The sequence below is a fragment of the Colossoma macropomum genome, unplaced genomic scaffold, assembly GCF_904425465.1.
Source record: "Colossoma macropomum unplaced genomic scaffold, Colossoma_macropomum, whole genome shotgun sequence".
Classification (NCBI taxonomy): Eukaryota; Metazoa; Chordata; class Actinopteri; order Characiformes; family Serrasalmidae; genus Colossoma; species Colossoma macropomum.
The window spans coordinates 24,251,654-24,270,378 of NW_023494809.1; the positions used below are offsets into that span (position 1 = coordinate 24,251,654).

Sequence of the window (18,725 nt, forward strand, 5' to 3'; positions counted from 1 at the left end):
TTGGTGTTGTACCAAAATTTCTTGGAGAAAATTGTTTCCCCATTTACTTCTGTTAAAAGTTAACCTCTTTAACTTCTTGGGACCACTGGTGTTTCCAAAACACACTTCGTCATATTCTTTACTTCATAACTTTCATAGTTCATAAGCTACATTCAAAAGGTGGATGTCATATGAGAGCTGTAACTGTCTTCTTTCCAGTCAAATAGATGGGTAATGTAATTTGAAACCCTTATAATAAAAGAAGCTGAACTCTCAACTTTTTTTTTTCTACTGAAAGTTGATCCATTTTTCCACAAATCTGAGCTATAAACTGGATCTCAGATGGCGTCTCTTCAGTGATATTCTCTGTAAAAATTACTTTCATAAAAATATTCAAAAAGCATCTAAGATTTTTGGCTTTCAGCAGTAAGTTGTAAGCATATAGCATTATATGTGTGTGATCATAAAACACATTTTCTGTTAATTTGAGGGAAACTTTTACAAAAAAAAATTTGTTATTTCATGCAGTTACTGAATAATTTGACTTTTTGGGCATGTAAATTCAGATGGAAAAAACAAAATATACCTACGAGCAGAACGTTTTTCATTCTCCTGTAAAGTTAATCTTTTTTAGAGATACAAGATTTTGTTCTGACAGCAGCAGTAATTCATGGTATGATGCAAAATGTTCTAGTGAAACGTACCAAGTCAGAACGGTGTGGGAACCTAATACCTAACTAAAAGTTCCAACACAAAGTTTTAACAGAAAATGGTTATAAATTCACTACCAGATGCCTGAGACTTTGTTTTCCTAGTTTTGAGAGAGGATTTTGTCTTACAACTGCAGGATGTCATAAGGCAAAACAGTACATGTAGAAAACATTTCTATCAGATTAGAATTTGAATTTCAGATTCTATTTCATCATGATAAACATTACATATAAAAATCTCAGCAACCTACAGGTTCACTGGTCGTTTCGGACAGTGAATAAAACGCTTATATTTGTTGTAGAAATAGCAACCCCTGGTTCCCATCACCACCACTGTAAAAAGTTATGTTTCTCTAGAATGGCGCATTTCACAACAAACTATTCTGAATGATTTTGTTTCCATCTCAACCTCTGCACTACGCTAAAATTTTGAAAATTCAGTTGGCTTCCCTTTCAACTTATACCTCACACATCATGAATCGTTCTGTCTTAGACAGGCAAACATCGTTATTCTGTGCTACAATCAGGAATCAAAAAGCAAAAACCCTTTTCCTATACATTTCTGCATTGATATAAAAACGAGGGTCTGGACCAGAGATGTAAATGGCTCTTTAGACAGCTCCCCTCTATGTAAACATCAGATCACCCCCCCAATCTCAAACCACAGCAGCCGTATCATACTCAAAAAGTGCCAGGGAGTCCCAGGGCAGAGCGTCAGCGCTGGGAAAGAAGGCTCTTAACAATCGTAGTGCATTTTCTGGTAAACAACTAACAATTTTACAGGAGTCGCACCGACTCGAGCAGGCAGAGAAATGGAAGTGTGGGGAGGTGCGTGCAGGATTTCGGAAAAGGTGTGTTTCACTGTGCAAAAAAGTAGATGCAAGGACAGGCTGTGATGACTAAACAAGAATGTTCTGATCAAATGCATCTCGTCTAGGCTTCTCTAAAATCCACGTACATGAGGAGGTGGTGCTGAGGTGACAGAGATAAGGAGTTGGTTAAGGCATCTCATTTGATGGCTGTGTTTCTCCTCCACAGTTTCCCTGGGAGCGAAAGGCTGAAGAACACAGAGGAACCAGGCCTCTTCAGCCTCCATCAGCCCTAAACGAAGAAACAGCAGCAGGTTAACCACTGATCATCCACTCCCAGACCGAGACAACTAGGTGAGGCTGACTAACCTGGCTACGACTCGCTCTCCATGGAAATAGTGATGGTCTCACTTTCATCTGTAATGAAAAAATATACCAGAATCAGGGATGTAAATGATTAACTGACAACAGTAGTTTGACCAACACTACTGGTTCAAAAGACTTTCATTTTATTGTATTTCCAACAACCATCAGTTCTTATTTGAATAGGTGGGTTTATCGTTCAGATTGAGAAACGTTTTTTAACTGTACGCATAATGGTGATATTAATAAGTGCACAACTTAAAACAGTAAGAATGCACTAATATATCAGCAGCGCAGTGGTTTTGGCAGATCATTGCTTAAAAAAAAAAAATCAGCATAAAACAGACACTTCAAATCGATATTTAATGATGTATTTATTGTATTCCAGAAGAGCAGAACACTTGATGATGTGATGATGGTGATGATGTGCTATGACTCAGAATAAGAATCACTACTTGGTCATGAATTTGTCTTTGTGAGTGCACGTGTGATATGTAACAGACTAAACACATCAGACAAGTTCACAGACTATTAACATACATTCAAAAGAAAGTAAGACATTTAAAGATGGGATGAATAAAAAAATATAAAAAATATTTTTTACTTTTGCTTTTTGGATTTTTTTTCAAACTGAGTGGAAAATATAACTTTAAAAGTTTTGAATATAAAATGCTCAGTAGCCCCTCATTATACATTCCAGTCATTTCATCAACTTTTTATTGTTTGGTCAATAGGCATATGGGTCTAATGAACATATTATAGCTGTCAGTTCCTCGGTTTAAACCACCTGGTTATCATCTAGGGTGTGTTTATATACACACACACACACACACACACACACACACACACACACACACACACACTGATGTCACACTATTCATGCTTAAATGCATCCGTTTTATGATCGATATATTGATGGGTCATGACTTTGGGTTTGCTGATTAATGATTAATCTTTGATTAATAATAACTGGTTATCGTTCAAAACAACTGGCCAAAGTTTGCACCCCAAATCAGAATCATAATCATTTTATTAGCAGAGTACACTCACACATTTCTTGGTGAAACTGGTGCTTATGTAAATGGACAATACAGAATTCCATTACATAGCCACCGAAACTGGAATTCAGGACAAATTCGTCCAGAGAGCAAAATCGTAAACCAAAATAAATTATACATAATTTGTTGTTTTAAATTAAATCTGCTTTTGAATTAACATTTGATGCTGCAAAGGCGATACTCACTATGCTGGCAAATTAAACAGAGAGAACTAGAGGACTCATCCAATTTTAAACAGCTTGCTGAATAATAAGCTGTTAAATTATTAAAAGATAATATTTGGTTTCCCAAAGGCACCTTAAGCTGAATTAAAGAGCGCCTCCACTATAACGACAGAAACACCTGTTTGTTTTTTTAACATGTAAAGCACGTGGGTGTAGCTTTAGAACTCCCATCTAGCAGTCTGAAGGTTCTCCGCTAGGGGGAGCTTTGGCACACAAGTCACTTTAGTGTTCATCATTTAGAGATGAAACAGCCATGAACCACAGAAGGATCTAACAAACACGTTTGAAGTAACAATTTTCAAAATGAGAGGTTTTACTTAGGTGATGAATTAAATCAGTAAATGCTAAACAGAATGAAAGACTGCATAGAACGCAGCTGCAGAGGACACAGTTTTGCGTTTCACCGTTTATTTGTTGCCACTCAATCCAAAACTGTGTTGACCACCACAGGAGAGCGAAGGACACAGGCAGCGTTTTTAATCACTATTACTCATTTTCATTATTATTCAGCTTATCTGCTAAGTGTCAGATTTGACACTCAACTGCAGACGTTTGCTCACCAAAAGTTTTGACCTTTGTTGCGCTTTTGTTTTGTATAAAAACTGCCACTTCCAAACATTTTCGGCAGCCACAATTTTAGTGCACCCCTAGTATTAACTATAAATTGACTATCTTTTAAATAGCTTTTGACTATAAGCAATAACTTACCAGACTTCACGGCATATCCCTGATCTTCGTTAGTGTGGAGGTGGTTGTCGAGCAGACGATTCTGAGATTCGCTCAGAGGACTGGACTGCTGGATGGATCCATCTTCAGCACTGTGGAGAAAGCACTGATCGGTTAAACACAACCTCATTTGTTGCTAACAGCCGTGAAGAGGTAACAGAAAAACAGCACATCACCTTTTGCTCTGGGTGTCAGGATGCACAACTACTGTTGGCTGCTCTGGATCAGTGGCCACCAGTCGAGTTGGAAATGTGAGGCCGTCGCCCTGGCTGTGGCAGAGAAAGGAAAAATCAGAGAAGACTTGCTTTCCTTACCAGCTATTTACATGACCAAATAAATAAATAAATAAATGAATAAGTAAATAAATAAATAAATAAATAAATAACCAGTAAAAATGAAATATGATGAAAACTCACAGAAAAAGTGTTTGAACCTATTTACACTCAGCTATCTGATGGTGAAAACAGCAGATACAAATGTAAGCAAGATACACATGAGACAGATTGTTATCTGATCGCTCAAACTGATATTTTTTTTTTCTTTGAAGCTGCTTAAATAACCTTCAATCCTACTAAAACTGATATAAGTAATGTATACGCAGAAAATTAATCATGGATGACTGTTACGCGTCAGTGCTCGACCACATGTATCCGATCTCTCCCTCACCCTCATGTCCTGTCCTGCCCTGTCTTTCTCACTCTCTCTTGTCCTGTCCTGCCCTGCTATCTGTCTTTCATACTTTGGTCGATGTATCACTGTTAGAGGCTTGACGTCTTCCATTTCAACACACAGAGTTCTGGCACGGGAGGAGGGCCTTGAGTTTTAAAAGCAGCACGGCAAAGTTTCCCCATGCTTCTGTGTATCGTACTTCCACATTTTATTTGTAGCTACATAAGCTTCACAAATGTTAACCACGCTACTTACGTACTCTTCTGACTCTTTTATCCATGCTAGCTTTGTAGTCACACTAGCCTTGTAACTCTTTCGTAACTTTTGGGGTCCTGCAGTCGTACTAACCTTACATACAGCATGTGGTTACTCAATCTATAGACACACCAGGCAAGGGAAGGGGGGGGGTTACCTTTGTATTTACTTTTTGTTATAGGTAAGAACAGTAACTTCTTTGTTTTGCTGGTACGTGAGGATTGATACTTCTGAGCTAAGGTAGTTCTTTTCGTTTGTTTGTTTGTTTTTGGTGGTTTCTTTCCTTTAGCGCCGCCCAGGTCAAGAAGTAAGAAACAGGCTTCACAACCTTTTATTGCTGATGGTGTAAATCATCATATTGCTGGTCTTATTTTGGCCTTACATTATTGTAGGTTTACTGTAGCACACATTAAACGGCAGAAAGCTGGAAGCTGTGTTTCGTGTTTCTTCCTGGTTCATTTTCACACTTCACTTTTAAAACATACATTAATGGCCCCACCTTTTCCTAGACCGCCTGTGGAGCCAGAGCACAAAATAACATAATAGTTCCTGCCACCTTCTGCATGGTTACTGTCATAAGCCAGTTTTTTAAATTGTATAAGCTAAAAAAAGGATTATATATAACTATATATAACTAGAAAATATCATGCTGATTACTTTTAGATATCACCCAGGCCTGCTCTGTGGCAACAGGCATCATGTCAGGAGATTCCACAACAGAATCTCTTGCGTTTGCATGAGACATGATAGTAGCACTTATACGAATCACATTTCTGCCCATCTAACAAAGATGCTTTTGTGTGACCAGCTGCAAGTGGACCGTGGATTAAGTCATAGGTGGATTATATCTGAAGTAAAATAAGTGTAAATAGGCTCTGAGCCTACCTGGTGAAGACCGGCAGGAGCCAATATTTCTTTTGGTCTCCAAACACCTGAGCAATGTTCTTGGTGAAACCCAGCGAGAATCCATTTTTATCGGGACCGTTTCTGAACACTGGAGCTCGGAACGCCTCTATACAGTGAGAGGAGACAACATCATGAAGACGTATGTACACTTCCCCAATAAATTCAGCTGTGGTGATTTGGGTTGACTGTGTGCCTTAGTGTAGACAGATACACAGAGGGGTGGAGATGGCTGGAGTGCGTTACCTATGGTGGATCTGTTCTTTCCTACTAGCCACAGGTGGTAAGTGAAGAGTGAGAGAATGCTGATGCAGAACATGGCCGCCACAAAAAAGAGAAATAAGACATGGAATTTGGCGTGAGAGTCTGGCAGGTCACTCTGAGAGAGGGGGAAAGAAAAGAGAGGAGAGCTGTAAGACAAGGGTCAACAAATGGGTAAGACACGGGTAACTACGACATGCCACTTAGACAACCCAAACGACACAAACCAACCACAGAGCCTTTAGGTAAAGAGAGACGACAGAGTGTTACTGGTTTATCGAGCTGGTGTGGACACACTACCAACAACAGGCACTAACACCGGTGATTACCTTTGGACAATTTTCTGCCGATTTCCTCCGGCAAAGCTTAGTGCAAACAGAGACAGACTGTTAGACACAAGGAGAGGACAGCAGGGAAGCACAAGTGTACAGGACTCAACAGCTACTAGGGGAGAGAAAAGCAAGGAAGGGTTACAACATCTGATCAGACAGGAACACAACAGGCAGCGGCCAACATGGAACACAGAGGAGAGGAATGTGAATGATGAATGGGAAAGGAAATGCCAAGAGAGCCAAGAGAGGGGATCAGCGCTGGTGAGAAGATGTCAGAGATATTCATAAGTCACTTAGCTCAAGTCCAAATCAAGTCTCGAGTTTCAAGTCTTGAGTCATGAACTTTAGTTAAAGTCAATATGAATCAGAAACCATAACGAGTTTCTTTCCATACCGTGACGGTATCAGGGTGGCTATCTGAACACTGTCGCTCAGGGGTAAGTGAGGGTTTTGGGAGACGGAGGTAAAACATATTATATTAAACATATAACTTGTTAATTATTAATATTTTTTTCACACCCAGACTCAGGAAAACAGTCAGTACATTAGGGCTGCAATGTATATTCGATAAACCGCCAAATTCGATGTAAAAGGAAAGCTATTCGAATAATTGATACTTTTAACTGTTTTATGAAACCAAATAATCAGTGCATTTGGGGTTTCAGTGCATCATTTGTCAACAATGAAGCTGTATGCTAGTGAGTCACTAGTAGTGCGCAGTAGCAGCGCATCTGAAGAAAGGAAGAGAATCATCGCACAAAAACAGCGATTTATAGTCTTTTTTATTAAACAGTATTTACAGCCTTTTTTCATGTCAGTCAAACAGTCCTTTCCTGTCAAAGTCATGGTGAGGTGTTGAGAGTCTACTTCTAACTGCCTGTATTAGAGCTCTAATGTGAGGCAATAACGTTGGTTTTAAATCGCCCAGTTCAGTCCAACCGCTTTGCCTACTGCTCTGTACCGCCAGCAAGTGTGCTCAAGAATGTTCTGGCTATCGAAGCATCCACCCAAAGCAGAAAGAAACCCTAGTCAGGCTGCACAGGATGAGACTAACACAGCTGAGCTTCAGAATCAGGTACAAAGTGTTTTTTGAGCAGCTGAAAAACTAACAAAGAATCAGTATGACATCTAGAACATGGTCACCCACTCCCTCACTGACGAGAAGTGACCGTAAAGGCTTTCAGTTTTTCAAACAATGTGGTTACAAAGAACACAGTCACATTCTGAGCACCCTGGTCAGGTTGGATGGGTCTCTAACATAAATAGTTGATTCCTAGCAATTATTTTAAAAAGCTAATAATTAACAACAACAACAACAACAACAACAACAACAACAACAATAATAAATGATAATAAGTTTCTAAGAACAATAACACAAACAAATAACCTTTTTTTTTTAATTCAATCAATAAAGGTAAAACTCATATCCTGAGCTTTTCCTAGTCTTGTAGAATATTTGAACATATGAGATAATATTGGAAGTGAAAATATTCTATAGTTGCAGCCCTACATTTTATACTGATGGCTGTAGGAAGGAAACAAAATTACAGCCACTGAAAAATTTCATCCAAAAATGATCAAAAGTGGCACTTTCATTTTTCGGATGAAAGAGAAAAGGCCTAAAATCCTGCCTAAAAAAGGCTTATAATAAAGTTTCAAAATCTAACATGTTACAAATGACCTGAATGCTAATAAAAATGAAAAATAAATCATTAAATGCGCTGTTTGTCCCTGCGTGGGTCAGCGCAGTCATTTTAAAACAGATAAACAGTGAAAATGTTTCCATTACAGGTTTGAGATTAGAGCAACAGAAACAAAAAGTAAAGTCTTAGTTCTGTCCTACTGAAAGGACCAATTACCAATAAATAATAGTTTTTTGGGTTTCGGTTTAACATATCTTAAAAATGCATCTTAAAAACTCAGTTTTGGTCAGGAATTTTCATTTCAGTGCATCACTATACAGAAAACTACATAAACACAAGCCTGCTTATTTCTGAGGGAGACCCTGCAATGCATACCCAGCCAAAGCGACAGGCTAAATTGCATAGATAAGGTTGGAAATGGTTTCTATTTATTTACCCTGTCAGGGTTGATGGTCCGAACTTAATAGCTGTAGTTCACATTATTTTCCCCCTAGTCTAAAGTCGGGGTCAAGCAACAAGTCAGTCAAGGGCAAGAACCGGTTAAATCAACATGTTAAGTCAGTCAACATGCCACTGAAGTGCGACTCATTTAAGTCGCTAACTGAAGTCCCCCTCTCTGGCGGGCGGAAATGCAGACAGAGAGAGAAAAGCAAATCAACACAAGAAGGCTTAGTTTGACTAGATGCATGCAGGAAGAACACACATCATAAATATATTACTGTCTAATGGAACAGCAGACACCCAGCACTCAGCCCAAATCACTTTAGATCATGAGTGTGAAGATGTTTATAAAGAGGAGAAACAAAAACAAAACGAGAACAGAAAAAAAGAAGAAATGACCCTGAAAAAGCGATGCATCCTAAATGACGACTACTCACTGTCCAAAACTTGATGAAGTACTGGAGGACAGTGGCGGCGATAAATAAACAATAAATCAGCGAGTACGCTAGGAACAAGATGAAGAACTTGTAATTGGAGAAGCCCACACAGTTGTTCACCCTGTGGAAAAGATAAAAACGCAGCACAATGTAACATACAAAGAAAAAGAATTCTTAAAATTCTCCAAAAATACAAGAACGTTTAACAGTTTACTCACCACGGACAGTGATGATCCATCTTTAACACACACCTATAAATAAAAGTTAAATAAAAATTCATTCAGATTAAAGGGAATATATACCATCTTATTTATTTTAGAACGTCCTTACGTACTGAGACTGTGAGAAATTGTGAAATTATTATCCATAGCAGTACAGACTTTGTAAATTTCTAATAAATAAATGTAATAATTTATTAATTTGAATAAATCTCTACCCTGTGATGTCAATCTGAATCATCGCTAAATTCCATGTACGTTAAAAGTTTAGACATACAGTGGGGTTCAAAAGTCTGAGACCACTTATGAAAATGCTTCTATTTTGCATTATTTTCCAATTCAATATTATTTTTTATTACAAATGATTAGCACAATAATTTTAGTGTATCGTTTAAATATTTACATGCATTTCACAATTTCTTAGCATTTGGCAAACTATGCTGTCCTTTTGCTTTAATGACAGTGAACTGGCATGACCAGCATGTGCAAAAGCCTCTGATAAGATCTTCGAATGGACCTGCGAGTCGTCTGAACACGAGCTTGAATGGAAAGTATAAGAAAAAAAAGACCTTCTTGTTCAAAGGCTTAAACATTTTTTAAATTTGCAATGACCTAAAAATGATCCTGAATATTTCAAATTTATTTTACTTGTCATAACTCCTAATTTTTCAAAAATATATACATTTCTGTTGTTTATTTCCAGGTTTAAATGAAGAAAAAAAAACAAACAGACTTTAAATATCAAACTTTGAGACCTCGGATACAGATACAGAGTATAGGTACAGCGTGGTCAATCAGCAGTCAATCAGCAGTGTGAGGAGTCTATCGTGCATAGGCACAACTTGGGGGAGTGGAAGGGGAAGGGGGTCTGGGGTCAAGGGACACAGCCCAACAAGTTATTATCAGCCCACAAAGTCATTATGTAAAACTTCTTCAAGCCTTTGGAAATGCATTTCAAGTGGTTCCTTTTGAAGCAGCCTGAGAAAATGCCAGGAGTCTGGCAGAATCAAAAAACAACTTTGATTTTATTTTAATGATCAGTGCATAAATCCATGTGTGTTGTTTAGATTTACAGTTTGATGCCTTCACTTCAATTTTAAAATGATTAAAAATAGTGAGCTAAAAATGAAGGAAAATCATTCTATGAGTAAATGTGTCTCAACTTTTGCGTGCTAGAGCAGTTCTGGTCATTCTTCATAAGGTAAGGAATTATTCCTAGTCTTTGAGAAACCACAACCTGATGTTTCCTTACTTGTTCCAAGTCATGATTTTTAGGGAAAAGGTGCACCACTACAACCATACAGTTCAGAGAAAATCCACAGAGAACCCAAAAACATAGATTTGACGATAATAATGTTTCCATCCATCCATCTTCTAAGCTGCTTATCCTTCTGGGTCACGGGGGGGAGGTGAGCCTATCCAGGTTCATCGGGCGGAAGGCAGGAAACACCCTGGACAGGTCGGCAGTCCATCACAGGGCCAATTATGATGTTTGCCAAATGCAAATCAAACTGCCCAAAATTAGATTACCGTCACACTTGACAACCAAAAGCCTGTTTTGTTCATGTGCTTCTCTTATTGCAAGCTTAACAGCAATTCATGCTACTACAGAATGAAATTACACCTCTAGGGTAGCTCTTTTAAGTGGTGCTCTTACAATCAAGCAGCGTCAGAACCCACTTTCTACTGGGTAAATACCAAAAAATATTTTTATGGCCTTTAATATGAGCAATATTCTTGTTATTACTGTCCTGGTGAACATAAAATGTACTTTAGATCACTCAAATTCCCCTTTATGTACTGGATATCAGTTTACACCGATGCACAAGATCTCTTTAGCTCAGTTATCAGCACTGACCCTGATGGGTTGCTGCACCAAACAGGCAGAGCATCTTACGTAGCTTATGAAAGCGATAAGGACTTCTACTCACATGTCACACGCAGAGCAGTGATGGCACCTGTCTGGTTTGATCACCTGGCAGCGGTCACAGTACCGGATGGCTAGAAGGAAGGAAATAATCTTGAACTCTTTTTAGACGCAAAACAAGAACTTGCTTAGCAATAAAAAGTGCAGCCATGGAGAACACAGACCGTCAGCAGTGATACACCGATTATGAATGAGCCAGGTACTGATTAGAACCTTTAAGAAATGAATCAACCAATCAAATGCCCAGTTTAAATGATCCCTTCAGCAACACAACAACATATCAAATTCACATTGCACATCCTCTGAGGAAAAGCATGGTGTGAGCAACATAGCAGCCAAACAAAAGCATATAGGAATGAAACTCAATGAGAATTTCAGTCCACTGAGCTCACACTATGCTGAAATTTCACAGCCTCTGTACTCTTAAGGTGATCCTTCTCTGGCCTTCTAGGCTAATAATTTACCCACACGATGCGAAGCAGCTGGAATCAGCACTTCTGCTGTCCAGTAAGAACAAGAATGGATGAATGGGGTAAAGCAGAGCACTACTTAATTAAAGCAAGAAAAAAAAAGAGAGAGAGAGAGACACCTCCATGTAAAACTGTGTAGAAATTTGAGCACCCCAGTCAGATTACATGTTTTATTGATTTTCTAAGTGAGAATTCCACTACATATGGATACTGAAAAGGCACTGTGTTTACACTTCTGTTAAATATGGTCAAGATCTCTCTCTGACCAATGTGGTTTGAGTGATCCGATCGTAGTCTGATAATGGCGCGTCCTGAGTGTATTTCCACCCGGATTTTCATGCAGTCTAGAGAAATCCAAACCTGATCCGATCACTGAAAATGCACGTTACTGCAAAACGTAAACAGGCCCTTTAACAGAAAACGTGTTCCTTTTGCCTGGTGTAGATGCTATGCATACACTTGGCAGCATCAAAAAAAACTGCAAAAAAGCTATTTATCAACATCTAGGTCCCACTTTTAGGCCACACAAATCCTTTAGGCCAAACACAGCCACTGGTCTGTCACATTCAAGTGCCTCACCTCCAGCTCCAGTGCGAGTGTAGAGCGGCAGACCGCTGGCCACTCTCTTCAGGATCTCTTGCTGAGTCTCTGGACGCTCCTCTTTCTCATACTGCTCCTTCTCAGCTTTGGGCAAGCAAAACTGAAACACATTCACATTCAGTCAACATCAGCATCTGCATCTGCTTCTGCTTAAGGCCAATTCCAGTGACATACAGGAGATTTACAAATGCCTCAGACCTCATGCCAATGCAACAATATGCATATCTAATTTGGGCAAAATGACAAATCAAATCGCATTAATTTTGCATTTTATAGCTGCATAGCAATTAATTAGAGTTAAGCACAGAGGAAAAATTGCCATTATGAGTGTAATGTGTCTCAAACAGCACTCCATGGAGCAATGGAACGGCTTTCTTTGGGAGTGATTGGGTACTATCCAACATACCGTCGCTGTCCAAAGAAAAACAAGTATCTCCAAAAAAGTAACTTTACAGTAGAGGGCAAAACCCCTCTTACCTTCACTGTAAGTTAATGTAAAGAGGCTTCATTCCAAGTGATTCTGAAGCATTTCTATTTGTCCACTCATCATGAGATTTCTGAAAATCATGAAGGATAGCTATTGTGTTGAAATGATGCAGAAAAATTAAAATGGACAAAAATGGAGATGCATGGTTTTTATTGGACAGCGACGATATCTAGGATCAGTTGGAGTGACCCTTATGATTCAGAACTAATCATCCAACATCAGTACAGTAAGACCCCATTTACACCTGGTCACTTCATATGACTAGTATCCTAAAAAGATTTTAGGCACATGCATTTACACTTGGTAGTCAAGTGCATATCCAGTTAGTCAGACTGAAATCCGATTGCTATGTGGGACGGAATATGCAAATCCGCTCGTTACACAGCAAACAGATACTGGTTGTTTATTAAGTCATCTGCTGTTTGTTTTTGCACAGAAGTGTCCATTCATATCGCGATTACGCATTTTGTTTTGTCCGGTCCCCGAGCATGTGTGTCCTCCATGATTATCTTCCTCGCAGACATGGGCTGTGTTCCAAATAGCATACTGTGTACTGCATCAATATATACTGTATACTTCATCAGCAGTATAATGTACAGCATTCAAGTCGTTTGCTGTACTACCGAACAGGGGCAGGGCTAGACTGCCAACATCAGGGACTGAGCCACTCAAGACCATCCCAGGATCCACCCCAGCCCCCCAATCACTCCTTTGCAACCGTTGCTAACCAGTTTTCAGCGTTTATGTTCATATTTTGGTCGAGAGATGTGCCTGTGCGACTTTTAAAATAAACCCCATACCATGACAGAGAGCAGGGCGTTGTTTTTCACCCGTCTTTAAAGCTCTAAATAAACTTTAAAAATGTCAGTTCTGGGTTCATCTGTGTGGTAAACCTGTGGTTTCCTAACTTCTCCATTAGCGAGACATTTCATTTTCATTACATTCAGTCAGACTAGCTCATATGGTAATATGAGCTAGTCTGACTGAAGAAAAGCGCTGTGACTCCAAACACGAACCTGAAAAGCGATGAGCGGATTCTTCAGCTGAGTTACTGTTTCATCCACATCCTGTGTGTATTTTTACTGTTAAATAGACAAAGTAAGAAATCCCTCTTCAACACCAGCAGAGAAAGCTGCTGTGGCTTCCATGTGGCAGTGAGTGCAGCAGGATATGGTCAAATTTCTCTCGTTTTGCAGTTTATAATGTATAGATGAAAGGCTGAATTCAGCGCTATTAAAAATATCCAGGCAGTTACATCAGTGGTTACATCCTCCCGGAAAAGCCACATTGCATTTTGGGATGCAGTATATCACGGAGATAGCTCTGGCAGCATACAGGAAAAATCTGCTGGAGCAGCACATATTTCAGAAATTCATGTTGGTCACATTCTGCATACTACTTACTACTTTGGGCAGAGCAGTATGTTGTGAGCTATTTCAAACACACAGCCACGGATAATGTGCCCAGAGACACACTGCATTGGGAGTAGTTTCAGTTGTACTGGGGTGTTTTGGTTGTTGAATGTGTCTTGGAGAGAGGGATGCATTTACACAGCTGCAACATGTGGATCACATGGGTCTCAGACCACCTTCTGAAGTGGTCTGAGCCATCGGATTCGTATCTGTTCTAAATGCGTCTTGGGTGTGTTTACACTTGCATTTTTATGTGGCCTGGCCTCATCCAGATATAATCCTGATCATCAAAACACATGAAGTTATCAGGTGTAAACGAGGTCTAATGCTTTTATGGCTGAATGCAATCAAATCCTTACAGCAATGTTCTAATATCTAAGTGGAAAGTCTTCCCAGAGGAGTAGAGGCTGTTACCGCAGCTAACAGTGACAAACTCCTTATTAACACTCCAGATTTTGGAAGAAACTTTGGACGAGCTGGTGTCTACAAACTTTTGGAGACGTAATATTCAATGCACAATAATAGCTTTTTTAATTAAAGTCAAATGAATATGTAAATGACAAATGAAATGTGGTTTCATTCCTGTGCTAACAACTTTATTTGCCCATGGTGAGGTTAACATCTGCATGAGATTGTCCTTATCAAATATGCACTAAGGTTAGCATTCACACCTGTCCACTTAATCAAGATTGTAAAATGAATAGTAAGTTATGTATCGACTGAACAGATATTGCAATCGGAATTAGAAAAATGGTGCACATCACAAATGAGTAAAGCATGAAAATAAAAGTTGACCAAGCACTAAAAAAACAAACAAACAAACAAAACAAAACAAATTTTCCTACTTTTCAGGTAGCTCACCTCTTTGGATGGGTTTGCTGGTCTCGTGAAGATGGTCTTCCAATAAGACCAAACAAACATGATGAACGAGAGGTGAAACACAACCAAGTAGATTACTGTAAGGAACAGAGAGCATGTGTGTAAGCAAATGTGGACTCAATGAGAGTGAAAGTGCCATAAATTTGCTTTGGGAGGGGATTGAATTAATGGTCTTAATTCTCAGAGAGGCTGACACATGAGGAATGGACTGAAGAGGTAGACAGTGAGCTGACTGCGTCCTTCCCCAGGCTGTTGGTTTTCATTACTGATGCAGTTTAGCTGATGTTCAGCACAAACAGGAGATTGCTATTGAGCTCCAGTCTTTTAAAGTATGCAACAGATGCCTCTTCTGGCAGAGAAGTTGTCCTCATTTGACATACAAATATACTCTCTACAACAATACCTTGAACTTTTTACAATATAAAATATATAGTTAGGTTAAATCAACTGTGGCCAATTATACTAGGCCTTATGAGGATGATGCACAGTAATACTACAGGGATTTATATAGAATTCCTATAAGACAGTACTACAGGATAACATTACAGATTATTATACAAGTATTATAAAGCTCTATAGAAAACTTACAGTTTCTCATAGCACTACTATACTTCTCTGTAAGGGAGGATGTGTGAACACTTACTTTTTTCGCCAGTACTCGGAATTGTGCCTGTAAGGAGACAGGAAAACACTTACAAACTGTTTTGTAAAGCAATTCAGCAGCATATATATTAATCAAGTCTATTTCACTTTCCTCTAATTAACAACAAATGACATTTGGACAAACTGGACATAGGTTATGATGCCATATAATCTGTCTAACATAATACAGATCATTTACAATAATGTTTCCAACTTTCAGGCTTAAACTAGTGTGTCAAGCAAGCTGTCTATGTATGATAGTTCTTACAAGCCACTTTCCACAGATTTTTCAACATTTCTGTGTAATTGTTAAGACATAAACAAAGGCATTCCGAGTGGCCTGACGTGAAATGCACCATTCTGGAGAAACCAAGTGAGAATTGTTCACAGCAGTGCTAATAGGAAACGGCTGTCTGAAGTGTTAAATGTCTCTAAAAGCTACTTCACAGAAAGTTTTTACACAACCTGTTTACAAGCAAGTTGTCTGGCACCCAAGATCTGGTTTTATGATAGTTTGGAGAAGGTTTTGATCTAAAACATACTTTAAAATACATTCTTGCCAGAGAGATAAGTACAGGGTGTCATCAAGCAAAGTAGGCTAGAAGCAACAAAAAAAACCCTTATTTTGTCAGATTTAGCCCTTTGTCACCAATATAAACATCACATACAGAAACTCAGAAGAGACGTGTAGGTTCACTGGTCATTTTGGAAAGTAAATAAAATGGTTATATTTGTATTGCAGGCATTGGTTCCTATCTCCACCACTGTTAAGAAGGGTGTAAGTTTCTCTACCATGTAACATAACAGTTCACTGTAAATCACTCCTTGTTTGTGACTTTGTTTACACCTCAACGTCTGAATTATACAGACATTTGGAGAAACCCCCTTTAAGTAACAGGTAAGGAGGTCTAGAGATTTCCAACTCTGCAGTTTCTTTTCAGAGAATCGATTCTCACATAAAACTCCGACACCAGGTACTTTCGTTGAGCAGTAAATTGTCTTTTTATGACACTAAAGATATGATGTTGCACTTCTTTTTCTTGTGCTCACATATTTATAATATCAGATCTTATGTAGTTAAAGGGCAACTCCACCAATTTTTTAAAAATTCTATATAAATAAATGGTTGAGATGTAAACAAAGCCATTCAGAGTTGTTGGATGTGAAATGCTCTATTCTAGAGAACCTTGCCGAGTCAGAATCGATCACAGTGGTGGTGATAGGAACCAGATATCCGCCTCTGAAAGCTCCCTCACAAAAATTGACTACATGAAATGAATAGACAGATGCTCCCTGATGTCTGACACAATAGTTTTGTGATAAGGTTTTGGCTTAAAATGTATTTGAATCCATTCATTTTGACCTATTTAAGGCAGCGGGGTACAAGCAGGGCGTTGTAAGGCGAAATAGTCCAAAAAGAAAACTTTTTTTTTTGTTGTATGACTATTTTACCACTATTAACACTACATATAAAAACTCAAGAGACATGAGTTGGTGCACTGATGATTTTGCATTGTAAATAAAATGGCTATTTTTGTGATCCATGGTTCCTATCACCACCACTGTATGTAAGTTTCTCTAAAATGAACCATTTCACGTCAAACCACTCTGAATGACTGTTTACACCTCAAACACTGAATTACTGAGAAGTTTTTTAAAACTGGTGGAGTTCCCCTTTAACCTATTTCACTCCACTAAAAGGTTAGTTTATGTGGCGTCAGTTTCCTAACTCAGCTTATCTGCGCATAGACATATTTCGAATATATGTTTCTGGGAGAGTCCACGTTTACTGGTTTTCTCTGTAGAGAACTGAAAGAATTCCGCTTATGCTCGCAAGAAGACTTTGAATAATACCGAAAATAGAAGAGCAGTGGAGCCCAGCCCTAGTAACAGGTTGAGCAATCTGACTGAGACTGCTGAGTTAAGCTAGGCGGCTAATTATACCAAAGTGTACCTAGCTAAAGCTAACACTGCAGTACAATGGCTACAAAACACAGCCGCGGGTCTCCGCCTCATTTCGAAGTCAAACAACCAGCCTGACACCTCATTTTCACTCAGTTTGACCAACAACACCGACAGAACACGTCGCCCAAAGATTTAATCACACTTAGCTCGCTGGCTAAGTAAACAGACACCAAGTCCGCCTAAGTTGGCTCACTATTCGCCAGCGTCTTGTTCGAATTTCCCCGTTCCACCTTAAATGGTGCGGCAGTTACATTGTAGCGCCCGAGGCGCCAGAATATAACTGCTGCACCATTTAAGGTGGAACGGGAAAATTCGAACAAGACCCTGGAGTGCAGTGTATACATTCAGGTTAACTAGACACGAGCAATAACACACGGATAAACAAGACGAGCACGACATGAACAGCGGAACACGCGTACATAACATTAATACAATAATCACATTTAACGTTCAATGAAAATGTGAGGCAATTAGCGAGATAATAAGCCGTCTAAGACGGCCAAACAGCTCCAATCACTTCCTATTCAAGTTATCCAGCGAGCGATCTATCGCAAGAAGTAGCTGGCTAAAAACAGGCTGGTGGAAATAAATGAACTTACATATACAAAGCTCCACCACGTAGGCATAATATGACCAGCATACAACTAAGGCGATAAATATGACCGGTATCCAAGCCAGACCGCGCTGACAGCATCTCAATACATGTGAAGGCGCCATCTTTTACGGCCACTCTACAAAGACGGGCGTTCAAAACCCACATCCAGTGTTCAGAGCAGGCTGGCCCTGCACTCCAGCTCACAGCTCACAGCTCTGAGCATGTGGACATAAAATCAAAGATATCTGTTCTATAAGAGCAAACATTAAGTACGTCTTCAAGTCCAATTCTACGGAGCCCCGCTGGTGACATCCTGCATAAATAAAAATAATGCGTGGCCACGACTTAATAAAGCGTGGGAACGAGATCCTAATGTGTGGCCACGACTTAGTAAGCTGTGATCTCGTTCCCACGCCTTACTAAGTCACGGCTACGACTTAATCATCTCCTTCCCATGCCTTAGTAAGTTGTGGCCACGCATTAGGATCTCGTTCCCACACGTTAATACGTCATGGCCACGCATTATTTTTATTTATACAGGATGTCACCAGCGGGGCTCCGTAGGATGGTTCTTCAGGGGTTCTATTTAGAACCATGAGTTCTATATAGAACCATTTCATGCTTAAATACGGAGCCCCGCTGTTGACATCCTGCATAAATAAAAATAATGCATGGCTACGCCTTATTAACGCGTGGGAACGAGATCCTAATGCGTGGGCA

General features: G+C 39.3%; 1 protein-coding gene across 1 annotated transcript; it reads right to left on the reverse strand.

Annotated features, from left to right (window-relative positions):
* Window positions 1–535: 535 nt before the first annotated feature.
* zdhhc20b (zinc finger DHHC-type palmitoyltransferase 20b) lies at window positions 536–18,172 on the reverse strand. Its single transcript, XM_036558762.1, has 13 exons — window positions 18,010–18,172; window positions 15,447–15,473; window positions 14,786–14,880; window positions 12,005–12,125; window positions 10,960–11,029; window positions 9,029–9,061; window positions 8,811–8,931; window positions 5,943–6,075; window positions 5,679–5,805; window positions 4,046–4,138; window positions 3,852–3,961; window positions 1,868–1,915; window positions 536–1,790 (listed from the first exon to the last, which is right to left on the reverse strand). The coding sequence occupies exons 1-12, from the start codon at window positions 18,125–18,127 to the stop codon at window positions 1,872–1,874; spliced, it is 1,092 nt and encodes a 363-aa protein (XP_036414655.1). The 5' UTR covers window positions 18,128–18,172; the 3' UTR covers window positions 536–1,790; window positions 1,868–1,871.
* Between the last annotated feature and the right edge of the window lie 553 nt (window positions 18,173–18,725).

Coding starts and splice junctions, on each gene's coding strand:
- zdhhc20b (XM_036558762.1), bottom strand. CDS start 18,127: ATGGCGCCTTCACATGTATTGAGATGCTGTCAGCGCGGTCTGGCTTGG. Junction 11,030..12,004: donor CACTCGCACTGGAGCTGGAG/GTGAGGCACTTG, acceptor CCTTCCTTCTAG/CCATCCGGTACTGTGACCGC. Junction 3,962..4,045: donor CCTGACACCCAGAGCAAAAG/GTGATGTGCTGT, acceptor CTTTCTCCACAG/TGCTGAAGATGGATCCATCC.